General features: G+C 45.5%; 1 protein-coding gene across 1 annotated transcript; it reads right to left on the reverse strand.

The window, feature by feature from the left end:
• Positions 1-7,429: 7,429 nt before the first annotated feature.
• RSAD2 (radical S-adenosyl methionine domain containing 2) lies at positions 7,430-20,039 on the reverse strand. Its single transcript, XM_019757619.3, has 6 exons — positions 19,575-20,039; positions 16,721-16,882; positions 15,143-15,372; positions 12,615-12,764; positions 11,902-11,934; positions 7,430-10,273 (listed from the first exon to the last, which is right to left on the reverse strand). The coding sequence occupies exons 1-6, from the start codon at positions 19,921-19,923 to the stop codon at positions 10,109-10,111; spliced, it is 1,089 nt and encodes a 362-aa protein (XP_019613178.1). The 5' UTR covers positions 19,924-20,039; the 3' UTR covers positions 7,430-10,108.

Genomic DNA, 20,039 nt, shown 5'->3' on the forward strand with positions numbered 1-20,039 from the left:
GGAAGGAGCCTTAAAATGCATCTCAAGTGCATGTTTTGTCTATGAAGTCTTCCCAGTCTATCACTACTCTCTCCATCCCCAGCTCTCTGGACTTGTATAATATTTAGTTGGTTTCTATATTGATCATTGATCGCATCTGTCACACTTCATGTTTTGGGTATTTACTCTCTGATTCTTAGATCTCAAGATTCAGTAGAATAGTGAAGTCACTTTTCTGTGTAGTTCCCCACAGGGCCTTGAGCATACTAAGGGCTCCATAAATAAACAGTGAAATCATCTGCTCTGTCTCTGAGCAACTGACTCGGTCTCTCTAACAAGGAGACGCCTATGTCTCTCAAGGTCATTGCACTCATCACTTCCTGGTTTTCAGTCCAACTCCCTGCACAGGTCATGACTTTGAACCATCTCACCCAGAGGTTGCTCATGTCAAGCCCGTTTGAAAAAATACCCATAGTTCCTGAGTGCTTGTGAGTCATCATCCACTCATGGGGTGAGTGTCTTTTTGATGACTTACTACTTGCAAGAGTGCTAGGTGGTCAACAGGCCAGAGAATCACTGCTGCCTTAGACGGTCCAGAGGATGGAGAACGGGAAATCCATGCTGAAATTTCTCCTCTAGATACAAGAGTAAGAGAGGCTCAAGAGTCACACTCACTGCTTTAAAAAGACTTTCAGACAGTGGAGTTTGTAGTCACATATTCTGTAAGTATGAAAAATTCACGTTTAATTTTTTAAATTAACAAATTCAATTATTTCTAGAGAGCAACAATTAGGTATCGGTTGTTTGTTCTGACTCTCCCTTGGGACACACGGGAATCTGGGGGATTTTATGGTCCTAGGATGGAGGGTGTAATTAGTCATCCTCAGCCCATCGCCAGGGAGTCCACTGACAGTGTCCTTCCCCATGCCCTGGGGTCCCTTTCCAAGCATGCCATGCACAGCTTCTCTTCCAGGGGGCCCGGAGGCCTGATAGGTCCCCAAGTCTCAAGAAAATGCCAAGTCCCTACCGTTCTCAGGGATTCTTGGGACGGCTTCCCTGGTCCACACTCTGCTTCCGTCCCCTCAGAGGCCACTTCTCCACTTTCCCCAGCCCAGATGACCCAAGTAACCCCTTCCTTGGGTGGAGCGCCCACAGAAGGCACAGTGCGGAGAGGTTGTCTTCAGGCAGCCCTGCCTTCAGTTCTGCAAACATCCCCAGAGCTAGGGAAAAATGCAAGGTTGGAGCTGTTTTCCTAGAACACCTGGAGAGAAGATGCAAAACACCAAACCTGCGTAACAATCACAAGAAAATGTGTGGTCAAAACAACAGAGTAATAGCTTAAGGAAGAAAAACAAAACTTCAAGAAAGAAAGTACAAGGAAGAAATTTCCCCTTGCATATGGTCAGCAACAGCACTGCTAGGCATTGATTTGTATCCCCCAATTCACTGTTGCCCCCCTAAGCCCCAGTATCTCATGATGTGACCTTATATGGAAATAGGGTCTTTGCAGAGGTAATTCGTTTACATGACATCATCCTGGAGAAGAGGAGGATGGCCCCTCATCCAATAGCACTGATGTCCTTAGAAAAAGGGTAAATTTGAAGACAGACACACACAGAGGACACCATATAAACATGAAGGCAGAGATCGGGTGATGTTTCCACAAACTGAGGATTGCCAAAGCCTGCCAACAAAGTAGCGGAAGCTAAGAGAAGGCCTGAACAGATTCTCCCTCAGGGCCTCAGAAGGAGCCAACCCTGCCGACACCCCGATCTCAGGTTTCTGGCCTCCGGAACTGGGAGGGAATACATTTCTGTTGTTTCAGCAGCTCATTCTTTCAGCAGCCTCGGCCAACTAATACACGCCCCTAGACAGTGCCCATGTATGACTCCAATCTGAAAAGTACGGATCATAATAAAAATAAAATGGCAGACAATTGGTGGTAAAATTAATGATAATAAACAGGAAGTTTCCTGTGTTAACGATAAAGTAAATGTATTCTTCCTGCCATCCTCCCATGCCACGTCTGTCCCGTCCCCCGCCATACCCAGCACAGGAAGGTCACGTTCCAGGCACTTAATATTCATCAAATGAAACAAATGAGTCGTGTTTTCTACAATGCAGCCAGCTAGTACCTCCTTGTGGCTCGGACACAAATGCCATAGATTCTAAGGAGACATTTAGACTGGAAAGAAAGTTTAGTCTAATCTTTCCATTTTGCACATGGAAACACTGAGATTTAACATGACCCTTGATGGTTTCAAGGTCACTGCTAGCAGGTGCTCTAAATGGTGCTCTTACTCAAGGTTCTTGGCTGATTCGGTTCTTTTCATGTTTTATTGCACTGCTTTCCTATAGTCTCAATAGAATATAGGCCTTGTGTCTCAATAGAATTTTAAAACGCGTTTTGAGTTCTGAAGGAATTATTAAATTACATTCAGCACTGGGTGAACTTAATTGTGGGCAGACATTCAGTGCTCAGTAAATATCCATGCATTTCTGCCCGTTTCCCAGCCCCTTACAGTTAGGCAGGAATGTGTGACTCATTTTTTTCAATAGACCACGGCAGGAGTGTCACCAGTGGGTTGACAAGGGCGGTGTCCCCATCACAGTGACCATAGAGCAACCCACTGAGTCGGCAGGGCCACAAAATGAAATCCACCTGTGGTCCCTCTTGGTGGGACAATTCCCAGGACCGCATAGAGTCATACGTGTTAAGCTATTGAAATGTTAGGGGGTGCTTTGTTACTGCCGCTTAGTCTAGTCTAAGACAACTTATGATGCCTTCATGAGAGGCTGCTTTTGATCAGCAGTAACTTGCTGATCTATGCTGGAAGAGAGCCAAAGTGCAATACCAGGTGGTCAGGCCTTACGCATTTGTCATGGGCAGCCAAGTGCCAGGGAAATACAGAAACCTGGAAGGAATTGACGTAGCAGGCCGGCAGGAAGGAAGCACAGTAAGGAAATCAGGCCTATGTCAGGATAAGACAAGTTGTGGTGCACCTGGAGCTCCTTCCTAATGGATGTGGTCATGAGGTATAGGGTCTTAGAAGTTTATGGTAAGAAATTGTGCGTGGGCAGGACACGGGCTTCATCCACTGAGCAGGGTTTGGGTGAGACGTGATGGGTGTAATGGATGCTGCAGTGCCTTATACAAACCCACCCACAGACCAGGGCACTCTCTCCCGTGGCTGCCAGGAGTGATAAGTTGACGGCTCACCTCCTGGGGATTATCCTCCACCAGAGGAAGCTGCCACGCCCAAATTTACACCCCCTTTCTGGAGGCAGCTGCTTCCAGTAATTGGCTCCAGTGCCTTAAATAATTTGGTCCAACCCTGAAGGCTCCCAGCCCCAGTGTCCTCATACCTGAGGGTCGGCTGCAAACATGTGCCAGGTCCACTGCCCTCCCCACCCCCCTCCCCGCACTCCCTGCCCCTCAGCCCATGCTCCACAGGCGTCATCCATTGACTGAGTGCAACATTAGAATGAAGAATACAGCTTCCTCCTCCCCAGGCTGCATTCTCTGTGTGTGAAGAACTATGTCAGCCCCTCTCCCCTTTCTCTTCCTCTGCCATTTCATGTCTTTATATCAGGGGTGTCCCAACGGCGGCCCGCGGGCCAACTGCGGCCATGATCCATTGTTAATTGGCCCGCAGCAAATTCCAAAAGTATATTTAGTTTACTTAAATAAACCAGGTGAGGCAATACGTACTTCACCTCGAGTGAGTGGCCCGGCTGTTTGTGTATTTTACCGCATATGGCCCTTGGTGAAAAACGTTGAAAAAGGTTTGGACACCCCTGCTTTATATGAAGCCGGACCTGGTGGGATGTATTTCTGAAAACAATCATCAAGAGCAGGCACCACAGATGAAAAGGAACAAACAGATACAGCTAAACAAAACCTGGAGACATGGAGTCTGGTCACGGGCTGTTGGGAGGGAGGAGGGAACGGCTGTGTGCCCAGCGTGGCTCTGATGTTGTTTTTCTTTTTGAGGAGCCCAGGTGAGACCCCCCCCCCAGGTGTTATCGAGTGGCGGTCTTGTTACCGAACCCAAGTTGAAGTGCCCAGTGCTTCAAAAGACCGAAAACTCAAAGCGTCAGTGTGGAGCAAGGAGAAATTTATTGACTAAGAAGCCACCAAGCCAGAGATGGGAGACCTAATGGAGTCTTACATCCACCTGGCTTGCTGGAGGCTGTTAAGAGTTTTTAAGGGGTCAGGGAAACACGTGTGTGGAAGCGCTGGCGGGACCCGTTTTAATGGGAGGACCTCGGAACTTGGCCGGTTATGATGAGGGCGTCAGCACCAGATCTTCCTGGCCAACGATCCTTCATTTCTGAAAGGGTTCCCGTGTTCAGGTATTCACGTTTCAGTCATACCTTGGTCCTTCGGTTCCATGGGGGACAGGGGGGCAGGGGGAGGGGATTCTAGACTTCGATTCCGGGTGCCACTGGAGGTCAAAGTTCTCATCTGTACGTGCATGACAGGTGGTTTTGGCCCGCTCTCCCTGAAACGCAACTCACCATCTTGTTCAACAGGATAAAACCATTTCCACATGGTTCTGCGGTTACAGTCTCTGCCCCCTGGAGGCCGACCGGCAGGAACTGCCTGCCTGCACCCAACTGGCCAGCACCTTGGTCTTGGACTCCCAACCCCTAGACCAGTGAGTGAAAAATGTCAGGCTTTTAGGAGCCCCCAGTCTGTGGTATTTTGTTGGCACAGCCAGAGCTAACTGAGGTCAGTTCAATTCAAACAACACTTGAATGCCTGATATCTGTTAGGCTCCCTGAGAAAGTGACGTCTGAGTTATGACCTAAGGAGCAAGGAGGAATTCCTCATGAAAATACACAGCTCCAGCTTTATGTACACATGGGTTTTCTGACGCCTCAGTAACAACTGACCTGTGGGAAGGAATTCTCAGAAAGGTGGTTACAACCCAAACCCTAAGAAAGAACTGAGAGAGGTCAGTCTATTCAGACATGGAGCTAAGGGGAGTTCAGGGGAGATACTGTGATTTATAATGAGAAATGTATCTTTGATCTTCTTTCTGTCCTGCTTCCTGGCCCAGAGCTCCTAAAACCCTTAGAATTTCCTGACTCTGGAGCCCAATAAATGTGTCTTGTGTTACGTTAATGAAAAGACTTTGGAAAGTAGCTAAGGGTGAGGGCTGGTTGCCAGTAAACTCAAAGAGGTGATTAGAGGGTTAGAACTTTCAGTGTTCCCCCTCCCCTGCCCACACCTTCATGGAGGGGAGAGAGGCTGGAAGTTGAATCAATAGCCAATGATTTAATCATGCTCAACAATGTAATTAAGCTTCCATAAAAAACCCAAAAGGATGGGTTCAGAGAGCTTCCAGTTGGTGGACACATGGAGATTTGTGGAGAGCCGTGTGTTTGGAGAGGAAGCGTCACCCACCTGCCCCAGACCTCGCCCGGTGCATCTCTTCCATCTAGCTGTTCCTGAGTTATGTTATTTTATACTAAATTGTTAATCTAGCAAATAAACTGTTTCTCTGAGTTCTGTGAGCTGCTCTAGCAAATGAATCAAACCCAAGGAGGGGGTCGTGGGAACCTCCCAATCTATAGCAGGTAGGTCAGAAGTTCAGGTGACGACCCGCTTGCTACTGGGGTCTGAAGGGGGTGGGGGGCCGCAGTAGCAAGGTGTCTGAAGGGGGTGAGACTGAGCCTTTAGTCTGTGGCATCAGATGCTATGTCCAGGTCAATAGTGTCAGAATAATGGAGGTGAACTGTAGGGCATCCAGGTGGTGAAGCGTGGCTTGCTTTGGAGAAAAAACACACATAAGAATTGGGAGCAGGATGGGACAGGCCCAAGTCAAGATGGACCTGGATGAAAAAATAAATTGCTTGGAGGCAGTTTCCCAGATCCTCCAGGAATGAGCTTGCACAGAGAAGCTTTGTTTTCAGGATTGTATTTTTTCTAGCTAAAGTGAATTCCCAGAACATAATATACACTCACTTTCATAATCAAATACATAAACAACCCAAAAACCAAATCCACTGAATTTTTTTAATTAACTGATTTTTAAGTGCCATTGACTCGCTTCTCATCTACCGTGTTTCCCCGAAAATAAGACCTAACCGGAAAATAAGCCCTAGCATGATTTTTCAGGATGACATCCCCTGAACATAAGCCCCAATGTGTCTTTTGGAGCAAAAATTAATACAAGACCCGGTCTTATTTTTGGGGAAACATGGTTTTAGTGTGAATTGTTAAAAACTAGCTGTTCTTATTAAAGTATAAGGATACTAATTGTCTTTAAAAACCTTCAGAAGGTGTGTGGAAAATAAAAGTGCGTATGAACTGAATTCTATTAAAACGTGCATGACTGGAAAGACAGGAAGTAAATTGGCAGTTACCTCTGGGTGATGCAATTATGGGTAATTTTTATTTTCTTCATTTTGCTGTACTGTTTTTCAATTACACTCCAAATGTGTATTATTTTCAGAATCATGAACAAACTGTTGAAATCTTTGTGATCTTTCCAGATGTTAATGTCCTTTGAGTAGGATTTGTCATGTGGGTTTTCGGTGTAATTTTCCCCCTTTGTCCCTGGCTGGGCTGGACATACATCCCCAGGGGCACAGCATTGAGTTGAACCCCCCAAATGTGGCTGTCAGGGTTCCAGCCACAATGATGGAGAATTCTGATGCCCCTGGAGTCTCTCATTGTCTTTAAGCCGCTGGATCTGACCCCTGCCCTGGGGGCTGGAGCCCAGAGTTGGCACATATTGGATGGGGAAAATAGTGAGGCCACATCCTTCCTGAAAAAGTGAGTGCTTGTAACCAGAAGTCAAGTGCGGGGGCGTGTCAGAGAGCCCTGCATGTCTAAGGAAGACCATGGTGTCTGGAGGCCATGAAGTGAACATTGGAGCCAGGAGTTGGATCCCTAGGCTCAGATTGCTGGGGAAAGGGACAGGAAGGCCAGTAGGTGACAGGGGACATGTAGGCTGTTCATATACTAGTTGAACAGATGCAGGCCCCCACACCGGTTGTCCCTGAGGGGTTAGGGCTGAAAGGAGAGCTAGGAAACAGGGTACTGGGGCGAGATCAGCTTCTCCTCGGGACTCTGATGCCTGATGCTGGCTCCTTGGACAGCTGACCAGGTCACACTCGGAAGAGTGGCGCTATGACCACTCACGTCGAAGGCTTTTGCTACGCCTGCTATCTGTCTGTCTGTAGGAATTCACTCCTTCTGGCGTGACCAGGTCTTGGATGCTGGGTCCCCAAGATGCTGGCTTTCATTTTAGAAAACAAGACTATGTTCCCAGTGGTTCGCCTTTACTCCACCTCGTAGCCAAGTGGGTTGTCTGAAATGTGCTTCTTAATTACGGATAACCATGTTGATTGTGAAATTGTACTTGCCTTTAGCAATGGCCATTTGTAAAGCACGTAGTTACTTTAAACATTCACATTGACCCACACAGAGAGAAGGCAGTGTGCAAAACATACTTTAATATATTATAATGTCTGACAACCCATCAAACCAATACTTAAGAGCATCACATATACAGAAAAATATATATACAGATTTTCCCCCCAAAATTCAGACCTCCTATATACACTCAAGACAAAGCCTTAAAATCTTACAGCTTCATTTGTCTTGCTCGAATCATAGTTGATTGAACAGTCCTTTCAACAAGGGGGTAGCCCACACAATGGGTTATTGCCTGATAGAGGCCTATTACGACTTTGTTAGGGTCATGATTCTCTCTAGGGACCCAACGACTTGATTCCAAACTCCAGACAGGAATAGACAGGAGCCTACATTTCCGATGGTTCAGTCAAATGATCTCACTCATCTTTATGCTTAAAAGAAAACAGGTAACTTTCATATCATTTATCACTAAATAACGGAGATGATTCATACTTTTAAACCCAATATGCTGTTACTCATATCTGATGCATCTATGTTTCTTCAGACAAAATTCCAATGACGTTGTTACAGTGTAGACTTAAGCAATAATTAAAGGTGCCACAAAATATTCGCCCTTCACACTGAAATTGAGCTACCTCTATGAAATTATCCTTCGTTTTCCCTAAAAAAAGGAACATATTTCATAAAACTGAGGACTCACATTTAAAACTGAAAAAAATAAAGCAAAATGTTATAGAATCCAAATTTGAATTTTATGGCAATGCTAGAAGTCTTTGTTTCTCCCCTTGAAGAAAAATTAACATTTGAATATTTTAAACATTAAGGCTTTGCAAATCTTGACAGTGCACAAGGAAGGGAGATGATAGTATGAAAGGAACTGGATAATATATAAAGGAAATAGATAACGTATTTTAAATACTGTAGCTTATTTCTTAAGTGCAGCTTTTTTTTGTTTGTTTGTTTTGTTCTGTTTTATACTTCTCTTTGGGGAAAGAGAAATATAGTTTCCCTCAGCTTGAGAAAAATTCACTCTGACTCAGAGGACCTGGGCTTCTGATTTGGATTTCGTTTCAAATACTATTGACTGAGTACCTGCTGTATACTAGGCAATATCTTTGGTGATTTCACATTATGTGATCTTTCTTTTTGAACTTACTATTATTGAATAATATGAAAATCAGCAAAATACACTCGTGTTAAGTAAAAAACCTGTTTTGTGTTTATCCTGATTATGTTAGCATCATCATAGATTAGACACTATCAAAATCCATAGGGGAAATAAAAACTTTCTAGTTCATTTCTCTCTTAAAAAGTAAAACTATAAATTTGAAAATTCATGACAACTCAATGGGACAAAAACACATTTTAGTTGATTTATAGTGACCTAAAATTTGAAGTAGGACTAGCTCTTCTGAGGAAAATAATCACAAAGAACAAACCTTTCACAACTATCGAGTCTTGAACACAGATTATGGAGTTTCTGCCTGGTGGTGTAATGCAATCAGGCAACCCTTAAACGCCTCCTAGTGACGCACAGTGGAATGGCACCTGGATAAAAGTTTTCTTGCTTGGGCAAAAAATTTTCCATGATTTTGCTTTTTTGAAACAATGACAGGAAATTATTATTTTGGAGGCAATGAGATACTATCTAGGTTACATAAACAAACTGCATGTGATTATTTCCAGAAGGAGAGGACTCTGTTCCCTGACCCAATCTAAGTGACAATTTTCCTCCAGCACTTTCTTAGAGCTAGAAAAGAAAGGCACTGGATCTTGTCTTTCTGACCTAATCGGAAATAAGGTTATACCTTATTTCAAGTGAGTAAGAGTTAATTGAGAAAAGTTATATTGTGCCACGGCTTTATGTACATAAAATCCCAGTGCATTCTACACTCGTTAACACAGTTTTTCCTACAGGCTGCGTCCAGTGCTTTTTCAGGAGCAGCTCACGGTAGTCCAGAGATATGGGGACAGCCATCCACTTAAATCAACTCGCATCTTTCTGCTTCACGGACTCATGTGGCTTGACTATAGAGGTTCACACAGCTGCCCAAGCACTGACCCACTTGTGGACTTCACCATGAAATGAAAAGTGTATCTTCGTTTTGCTAAGAATCTTGGAAGAGAAAAGAGAGGGAGAGAGATAGCTAACATTCTCGGAATAGTCAGCGTGGGCCAGGGGCCACTCCTGAGCATCCATGCCTGGATTGTCCTCCTGGGTACTGACTGAAGACTGATAAGATTATCGTTTCTTATCCTTTGAAATACCTGTTGACTATTTCTGAGCTTCTGGGGAGAAAGTCAAGGATTGCAATCGTACAAGGGCAGAAAAGGAAAGCATTACAAGTAGAAATGTTCAGGACAGATATTTTGCAATTTTTCCAGATGTGAAAATTGGCGTTTCGGTATTTAGCAGAAAAGATTTGAGTATCATATGAACAAACTGGAAAAAATTACTTCAAAGCGGAAATACAGGGGTCATACTAAACAAGGCTCAAAAGACCAGCACCAAAATAAACTGATTAACTAAAGTTAATGGATTTTGCATCATCTATGGAATTCGATTATCCAAGTTATGAGTTCGGTTACCGCAGAGAATCAAGATGTGAAGTGCAACAGAAAATTAGCTTTAGGGCCCCTGAGAAGTGCCACGAAGAAGCCTGGTGGACGGTGGAGGCGGTACGCTGAGTCTGAGTGAAAGTTCCACATGGGCCGCAGGCCGGGCCGCTGTCAGCCTTACCAGTCCAGCCTGAGGTCTGCCTTGCTCCACACATACTTTCCTCCTCGCTTCAGAAACATCTTTTCATCAAAGCCACTGAATTTTATAGCTGCTTCTACTCCAACATCCAGGATGGACTTGGAAGGTTCCTTCCGCCCATTTGTACAGTTCAGGAAGCGCATCTAGATAGAAATTCATGACAGAAATTAGGGCATTTCCATACACTTTACCCTGTACAACTCAATTATGAGGGTTCACCCAAAATGATGGCTGAGATTGCAATCATCTCAGCACATGTGTACTGAAAATTGTGGGCCAGGTTCTCGACAGAGGATGCTGCCCTCCTTGGACCCCACCTCTACTCAGCCAGCTCACGTTAAGCTCCATAAACTCGTTACATCAATTAATTGCATACGTGCTCCGTGTCCCTCCATTGTGTGTGTGTGTGGGGGAGTCATCAGGAAAGACTTTGAAAAAATGTTGACATCTAAATGATGCTTTGGAATGGTAAGCTGCAGGGAACAGCATGGTGTGTTTAGGGAACTGCAGGTCGCTGGTGTTGCTGGAGGGAAAACTGTGTAGGCATGAATATATAAGCGTAAATAGTAATAAAAAGTTTCTTTAGAGGAAGGGAGAGAGAAGGATAAGAATGGAGATGCAGAGGCTGAGGCACCAGATCGGGAAGAGTTCTGTAAGCCCAGCGAAGGCTGTTGGTCTATATCCTTAAGCATCCACCGTATAGGCAGGAGCGAGGTCTTCACATGTCTATGACCTACCATCGACCCTGAGCATTTTGCAGGAGCGCCAGTAGTATTTGTGGAATCAACATGTTCTTAAATTGCCAAAAGCAAATTGTGGGACCTCTGTGTTTGTTCCAACTGTGTGAAAGAAGACAGTTGGTGGAGAAAGGTTTGTCAAAACCTCCAGCCAATCATGATAATTTGGCTTCCCAAAATGGATTCTGTTTGAATTCACCTCTCTACCTTGAACCCACCGACTGAACATTTGCATTGTCACCTTTCTCCTGATGCCCCAGAAGAAAGCTCATAGTGACAAAACCGAAATGGCTGTGAAGTGTCTTGAACTAACTTAAAATTATGAAATACCAAAAGTCACAATAAGCATTTCTCAAAACACCACATTCAATTTAAATACTGAAGCCATGGTTCTTGTTGGAGCTCATTTCTTAAAAACAGCTCTTTGAATGGAATTATTTGCTAGAGGTTTATGAATCTAGACAAAAACAAGCAAACAAAAGAGAGAAAGGAAAGGAAGAAGTGATGTATTTTTCAGTGTTGAGAAGGGGAGCTTTTCCTTTTCCTCTGGAGGGCAGTGGGGTTAAGGGTAACGTACGCAGCTTTTGAGGAGGAACCTCGTCTCACCAAAGTCAAGATTATCCGAGCGTTAGTTGACAGAATCTGAGGTATTAAAGGTATGTAAAGTGTAACATGACTTCCCTTTAAAGTGCCCTGGGTGCCCTGTCGCCAGAGAACCCCTAGCCCAAGATGGCCCCGCTTTGTGTCATGTCAGCTTTGATGTGACATCCATGGATCCCAGCCACGTAGGAGAAACCATCATCTGGCGTTTAGTGCAAACACAGGGACCAGGTCAGGCTAGGACCCGCCTAAGTGCCAAGGTCAGAACTTGACACAGTGAAGTCAGGGCTCCACCATATTCAGGCCAATGAGTGACAATCAACATATGAAATGCTGGCTGAGAAGAACAAGTGTGGACTAAATGATTGCACTCATTATAACTTGGGCTGAATTAATTTTAAGTGATAATTTTATAATTCATTAGAAACACTCACGTATTCATCCAGGATGAGGTAGGAGTCTTTCATCTGCAAAGGAGAGATTAAATACACATTGAGTTTTAAGTGTATTTTTTAATATGCACGCTCAGCTCTGTCCTACAAAGTGTGTGTGTGTGTGTGTGTGTGTGTGTGTGTGTGTGTGTGTATTCTGGCTTCAGTGCTTCTTAAATTGCTTGAGCATCTGTGGGCATGGCCCTCACGAGGTGAGCCATCCGTACCTAACACGTCTCCAGGGGCATGTTTGTGTCCATTCAGATTGCAACAGATTCACGCAGGCCCAGGCCGCCAGGGACAGGGTCCAATGTGGCTCTGAAAGCTCCTCTGACAGCGGAATCTCCAGGGCATTGTCCCCATTTCCTTGAGCTGTGGGGGAGCCTTGTTCTTTACTATTCAATATCCCCAGTGGCTGTGTCCACCAGGCACCTAATTTCCCCTTTGTCCATGTATGTATTACATGAAGAGAGAGCACCACAAGCCTCACACCGGCTCTCCTCGGTACCACTTTACCCACCGGTGGGTAGGGCACTGCCTTGGGCTCCTGCAAAGCCCCAGCTGGGAGGTGCAGGGCGGACACTGAACCTCTGCCCTGAGGTCCCGTCCTCCACCATGCACCCTCCGACTGGCACTGTGGAGCCCTTGGCAGGAGATTGTGCTCTTTGGGATCAATCTAATGGTGTGTGAAGAAAACAGCGTTTGCTGTATACAACCTTCTGGTTCGACTCTGGCACCAAACAGGAAACCTCTTTGTGGCGCTCTAAGAAGCCTTCAAATTCTTCATCACTAATGATGAATCGTTCTGCTTCTCTCAGGGCATCTTCTCCAGAATTCTCGCCCTCAATTAGGAGACACTGGAAGACCTGAAAAACAAGCGTAATATTTGCTTTGCAAGGTGCTTTCTATCATTTTTTACCCCAAACCTCATTTTCTCCAGACCCGAGCTTCATCTCTTAAGAACCGAGACTCCTTGAACTAAGGAACATTCTAGAAAGGCAGTGCTCTCTGAAGAAATGAGACCTCTCCCTGGAATGTAGGGAGTACAAACATTCATAAAATACAAAGTTTAAAAAACTGGTCTAGATTATATTTGATCTAGCCTTACAATCTATGTTTTTCAGATTACGAAATAACAGATGTGTCATGAAGGAATGATGGACCATACAAAAGCGTCCATAAAATAAATAAATCATTTCAAATCCCAAACCAAAAAATAAATATTTCACAATGTCATTTCCTCTGCTTTTTAATATATTCTTATTAAGGCCTCGAGAATATATTGGTTTTTCAGTTAATATATATAAGGACAGTCTTCCAAAGCCATTAATAGTCTTTTTCAACATTCTTTTAAGTAAATCAATGTGTGTGTGTGTGTGTGTGTGTGTGTGTGATGTGTTATCCCATCATAAGAAATACATTGTCTGGCAAGGAAGACTTGGTCCCAGGGGCTTGTTCAAAGTAACAGTAGGTGGCAGCTGATCAATGACAGAGCTGGTGCCGGACCAGGTATGTAGGGTTTTCACGTAAGGGGGGGATTCTACGTAGCATTTGATTACATTCTAGCCAGCACAGAAGTGACTTTTAATGCCCTCAATTTAGCCTTCTTTGCTTACTCTGTTCCCTGTGCAGTCACCCCTCCTTCTGCGCTCCCCAATCCTGTGACATCTGCCTGCACTGCCCCTGGTCACAGGGTGACTTTCCTATTTGCTTTCAAGGCTGTCTCTGTCGGTAGGCTGCGAGCATCTTGGGAGGGAACCCACTGACCTTTGCACCCACAGCACCCACCCCTGTCCAGGCGCAGGACGAGGAGCGAACCCTGGCAGGGAGGGGAGCTCTCCACACAGACTGGCATCCCAAGCTGACTTGAGTGTCAGATAGGTGATGACACAGGTGGGCGGTTTCCCTGCTGACCTTGGCTTCAGAATCCACCAGTGAGAATGCGGGGGCCCCTCGGGAAAAAGCCAAGTGTATGCTGTTGAAGGAGAGCAGGGTGTTTGTGTGTGTGAGGGGGGGTTGGGGGGGATCAGATGAGGGGGGCCAGGTACAGCCCAATCTGCTGCTGCTTGAGCAAGCCAGCAGGTGACAGCAAATCCTCTGGCTGACGAACACCACAGGGCCTTTACCTCCCAGTACGGCTGATGGAGGCTGCAAGCCCAGGGCCTCCCTGGAGGAGGCAGATGGGAAAACCAGCTCCTGAACCACATGAGTGATTACACAAGAACAGGCACCTGATCCAGGGGCATCAAGTTACATCTGCATCGATTTGCAGCCTGCGGACACTAACGATCTGATGAGGAAACTGCATTCCGAACAGGTTGCAACTAACCCTCTCCCTCTAAAAACGTCAGGATTTTGAAAAGGCAATTTCAGAGCGAATGGGGCAATGCTCACTAGATTAAATTCTACGTCTTATCCTTAGTTGCATCTACTCTTTGTCCAGGCACAGACTTTGGGTAGCTATAGAAACAATCATTAGGGCAGCATGTCAAGGATATATATTCATGCAAACCCCCCGCTAATGTCTGCCCCACTCTCAACCCCCACCAGGGTGGGTATGGAGTAAGGTCCAAGAAGCTGTTTTTCAAACAGTTCCCAGAGTTGAATCTGAAAAGTAGCCAGGGGTAGGAAACTTTAATTTATAATTATGTGCAAGTATTGGGGCTTTGTGGGTGCTATATAGGGCACTGGCTTGCATGTCTTTGAACTTCAGACATTTTAGTAGCTGACAGTGGGGCCAGTCCTGAAGCACGAATCTTGGTGAATGAATTTTGCTACAGTTGGAGGATGGCCTTGTCCTCAATATCTTTTAATAATTCCATGAAAAATGTATTCACAGAATTTATGAAAAACAAATAGCCATTTATAAATAATCCAAGAGTTTTTAGAAAGAAATCCAGCCTTATTCTAGTTCACAAATAAATATGGTTTCGGCTTTCTGTGGGCATGGTCTTCAGAACACCCCCAAGCACTTAATGTATCTTCTGGCCTTTGTCCTCACAATATTCCAGAAGGGAATCAGTTCCCGTTTTCAGGAGAGGAAACTGAGGCCAAGAGAATGTGAGTAATTTGAAGCTCAACAGAAGAAAGAAGGAGCCAGAGCTCGGCTTGCTGGCTGGAGCCACAGCCTCGGAGTTCTCCGGACACTTATCATTTTCCACTTCACGGAAGCGGTTCTCTCCTGAATGTTTTTGGTTGTTGTTTGTTTTTTCTAATTACAAGAAGAGCAACACTGTGTACTTACCTTCCAGCGGACGGGGTTCAGTGCTTTAATGTGGTCCTTCATGTCCTCTTCCACGTTGAATCGATTGATGACAGAATTTATCTTGAAGGCTACTTTATAATCTCGACACCACTTCCTCAGTTTTTGGAGATTTTCCACGTGGTTTATCTTTCCTTGACCACGGCCGATAAGAACATTGACCTGCTCATCAAAGCTGTCGCAGGAGATGGCAAGAATGTCCAAATATTCACCTGAGGGAAAACGACCATCTTCAATCATTTCCACCAAAGGACCAAGCCCTCTTGGCTATTTATATCTCCTTATGATAAAACATAATTTGCTTGTACCTACACTTTATTTTTTTTTAAAAATGAATGTTTTCCTTCCTACTCACAAACCTCACTGAAATGTGCATTGGTTCTTGTGTAAAATAATCTTGAAAAAATACGTATAATAAGATGATGGAGACAGTTACACTAGATCGTTCTAAAACTCTGTACGTGTATATGTGTGAGCATTTATCAATATCTTTAAATGAGGTTTCTCATGAATGGTGCATCACATCAGGTAATTTCTGAGACAGGTGGCTACTTTGGATCTGTGAGCATTTACTGATTTACTTCTTCTCTCATCATGTAAGTAAAATCGCTCTGTAGGAGAGCCGTGATATTTTTGCCACACTCTTTGGCTTCTGCTTGACATCTTTTATGTATTTGATTCATCATCTAAATATTTATAGAGATCTGACCATATGGCAAGCACAACTGGGTAGATGCATAGGAAGCCAAGATCATGGGCCTTTGATGGAGGACCCAGGAAATGCACGGCCCCTCCCGGTAACACAGCATATTAAGAGCTGTGATAGTGGGTTGTTGAGCCCAGAAAATGCTGGTGAGAGTTATCTTTGTTGTGGTCTCTTCCCCATCACTTTCTGTAACATTGCCGTCTCCTCTACATTTCTTGTTACTCCTATAATTCCCTCCTAAGAGTCACTAAGAGTGACTCTTAGCACAGGTGTTCTTTACAACCCAGTTATTTATTGCCAGGTTCTTGCAGCTGACCAGGTTTGAGTTTTCCTAGGTTTCTTGGCTATGCAGAATTGACTACAAAGTCAATTCTTAAACCTGCTCTCAAATTACAGAAACCAGAGTTTCCAAAAACAGTGAGAAGAACCGTTGTCCAATCGCTTACTTCCTATCAAACCAACAAAAAATGGTTATTTCTGTATGTACTTAAAAAAATTACATGATAGCAAATGAACAATAAGGTCAAGGCTTACACAGCTGTAAGCTGTGCTCTTGTTCCCCCCAGGTGACTAAGCCTCAGCCCTTACTTCTCACCCCACCGAAACATGCAGAGGAGTAACGCTTATTCATGTTTTCTGTTATCTGTCTGGCCTTGCTTGTTTACCGAGAGCCCTACACAGCTGAAATGTCGTTAACTCCAAGCACAGCTTGAAAAGAGATTAGAATAAGCGCGTTTGGTTTTCCTCCCTCCCGGTGCCCCGCATGCCTGGTCCAAGTCCAGGATGGAAGGAAATACCGCAACAAGGAGCTTAGCAGGACAAGCGCAGTGTCACGGCGACGCAGTGCAGCGTACCGTAACTCTTGAACCACTGCTCCCGGATCAGGCTGCCGTTGCTGACAATGCTCACGCTGGGCAGAGCCAGGTCCTCTTTGCAGAACTTCACCAGCTTTCCCAGGTAGTCGCCCCGCTGGTGGATGAAAGGCTCTCCGCCCGAAAAGTTTATCTTCTCCATACCTGGGAGAAGGGACACAGACATGTTTCCTGCTAGTTTTCCACTGCACAGACATCCATTATTATTTTAATGGCCAGAGTCCTATTTTCTCTATGTAACAGATATGAAATAACACTTCTCAGTATCCTTGCCTTCTCTAACCCCAGTTCCCTGTCAACCCCTGTTAACTTTATGGGAATACCGTGTATGTCATCCAGGGTCCCCCAGGATAAAAACATCACCTGAAGTTGTTTTTTCCCCCTATTTTAAAATACATGCACTGTAACATAGAGAATTAGTTTCACAGATGACAGATTTGCTTAGAAACCCAAGGGTGCAAAGAGGCAACCCTGAGACTTATGAAGAAAAAATGAAAGCCCTTCTATCCAGAACAATTCAAAATGGTTATTCTTGGGCCACTCAGCCCTGGGACATCATTCTGCATGGATTTGGGACTTTTCTTTCCCCTTTGCGTGCCCTGGATGCCTCTTGTCCTGGAATACTGGACCTCCTTTCTGTTGGTTTACTCCCTTATTTTGGAAAATTCTTTTTGGCGTTTGTTGAAAAAATGTAAACTGTGAATTAAAGTGAGGGATTGTATGTTTTCAAATAGATTTGTAATCAGTTGTTTGGCCACATACAATGTTCTGGGTGAAATCACTTTGCACTCTCATTTTTAGGGGCTTGCCTATTGTCTCCTAGGTTTTAATATTCTTGTTGGGAAGTCTGATAACACTCTCATAAATAATCCTTTTTAAGTGTATGGCTTTTTCGCTTCCAGAAGCTTTCTTTCTAGTATTCTGAAATGTCAGATGATGTGCCTTAGTGGAATCTGTCCCTATCCACTGTTGGGAGCAATCTGAAGACCCCAATCTAAAAACACAGCCCTTTTTGTTTTGGGGATTTCTCTGATGCAGTTCCCACCTCTTCTCAAATTTAATGTTTTTCTCTTTCTGGAAATTCTATCACAGGCCTCGCCTGACCAAGGTGGGGAGATCAGTGGATCTGCCTTCTCCGGCCTCACACCTTACTTCTCACTCACGGCCTGGCTCCCATTGCTGAAACTTCCTGCGTTCCACAGGGCAGGCTGGAGAGCCTCTAGCAGCCATTCCCCCAGCAGACATGTGCTGAAGCCACCCAGGTGCCCCTGGTCAGTTACAGAAACGATGGTCATTTCTTACAGGTTGATTTCCCTTCTTTCCATGATTTTCCTGTAATTTTGGTGGAGTGGAGGAAAGAGTAGAGGGAATGGAGATACACGTACCATTATTAACTAGAAGACCTGGAATATTTTGAAATTCAGATTTTTATACAGTGATAGTGTCACATGGGAGTTCGTTTTGAATTTGATTCAGTTCCACTCAGTTCACTGAGTCTTATTAGATGCTCTCTGCACTAGTGGCCACATCATTATCAGAGATTGGGGGGACCGCATTCCAGGAAGAGAGAACAGATGATTCCAAGCTTGATGATGCAGGTGTTGGGGTGAGTGGGTGTAATGCGATGTGGCCACCACACAGGGGGCAGAAGGCCTTGGGGTGGGGGGCGCTGGTGGTAATGCTGAGCTTGCCAAGTCAGTGCTCGTAAGTGTGGGGTGTGAAGCCACGCAAGAGAGTTAAGTGGGGCAGTTAAAGCATCAAAACATATTTTAGCAGAGACGAGGACATGAAATGCAGCAGTCCTGGTGAGAAGTGGGAGGCCCTCAGAGAGACCCCCCTGGGAACTTGGAATGGCGAGGCGCGTCTGCACCTGGATCAGCTGTGGAGGACTGAGCAAGCATAACAGGGAGAAAATAAGTCAGAGCCAATCACACGCAAACTGTGTGATTTTAGGACATAAAGTACAAAATCGGGCAAAACCCGTCTGTGTGTTACAAGCTAGTGGTAACTCTTGGGGGGCGGGGAAGGGCGTAGCTGGAAGGAAGCACGCTCTTTGGGCACTGTGATATCTTCTTCCTGGAACTGCGGCTATGTATTAGGATGTGGTCACTTTGTGAAATTCACCCAAACGTGACCTCAAGATGTGGGTAGCTTTGTGCATGCATGTTATACTTCTGTAAAATGTTAAGCCAGTTGTGGAGGGGAGAATGGGTGATATTGCTGAGATTGCTAGCTGAGGAGGTTCTCTGGCAAAGAAAGACAGGAGGAAGGGCAGAGTTGGAGTGTGAGATACTGCCTTTGAGTTGGACATAATGCGTTATGTCTGAGGTGCCTCCGTGTTACTAGTGGTAAGTTCAGTGAACAACTCCTAAGAGCAATGTCACTGCATCGTCTGAGTTATACAGAGTTTCTTTAACATTCCATATTAAGAGCCCATACACATTCCAAAATGCAAGACTCAAGGACTGCATGTCTTAAGTCCAAGTGTTTTTCAACTTTCCTCGTTAACCATTCCTCGAAAACTCTGGTCCATCAGAACTTTGGACAGACTCCTGCCCACCTGCCTCGTCAGAATTCTGGGCAGACTGGGAGCCAGGCAGAAGGGGCAGGTGTGGGTTTGCTCCACTCACCCACCCACAGCCAGCTCTGGGGTTTGGGGAGTCGTAGGTACCCGTCCCCAAACTCACCTAACCTTCTCTTCCCAGAGGGCACCCTCACCTGGTGATGGGAAATGCCTCAAGTTCTGGAGAAACTCTCCCGCCTGCACGTGCCCCCAAAGCCCTGTCCCCTCAGCCTGCGGCTGATCAGCTGGTCTCTTATAGGACTGGGGACTCACCGGCATCCTTGAGCATCAGCAGTCCCTTTTTGGCCTCCTCGAGGGGCAGCACGAAGGACGTCTTGGCCGTGTGGAAGCAGAAGCCACACTTGTAGTTGCACTGGCGGGTGAAGTGGTAGTTGACGCTGGTGGGGATGGGGGGCTGATCCTCGCTGCCCTCCTCTTCGTTTCTGGTCCTCTCGGGCTCTTCCCTTTCCTTCAGCGTCTGTGCCCCATCAGGCCCTGCCAGCCAGAGTGTTGCCCTGAGCCAGAGGAGCAGGGGGACCAGGCTGCCCCACAGAGAGCTCAGCTGCTTCCTGCAGGTGCTCAGCACCTTTCCAGCGAAAGCCAGGGGCACGAGGAGCCACATGGTGCCAGGTGCCTATGACTGCCCCTCAGCTCGGGGACTCGCTTTATATGTGCCTGAGCAATCTGTCACACAGGGCAACAGACACACCTCCTTTGACTAAGCCTCAGCTGAGTTTA

Source organism: Rhinolophus sinicus, chromosome 2 (genome assembly GCF_057876585.1).
Source record: "Rhinolophus sinicus isolate RSI-liver-muscle chromosome 2, RSI-T2T, whole genome shotgun sequence".
NCBI lineage: Eukaryota > Metazoa > Chordata > Mammalia > Chiroptera > Rhinolophidae > Rhinolophus > Rhinolophus sinicus.

Bases quoted from the DNA above. Each gene is read 5' to 3' on its own strand.
- RSAD2 (XM_019757619.3), bottom strand. From the start codon at position 19,923: ATGTGGCTCCTCGTGCCCCTGGCTTTCGCTGGAAAGGTGCTGAGCACC. The intron at 16,883-19,574 runs GTGAGTCCCCAG...CCCTTCTCCCAG, and splicing joins GCTGATGCTCAAGGATGCCG to GTATGGAGAAGATAAACTTT. The intron at 10,274-11,901 runs GTGAGTGTTTCT...ATTTCTATCTAG, and splicing joins ACCTCATCCTGGATGAATAC to ATGCGCTTCCTGAACTGTAC.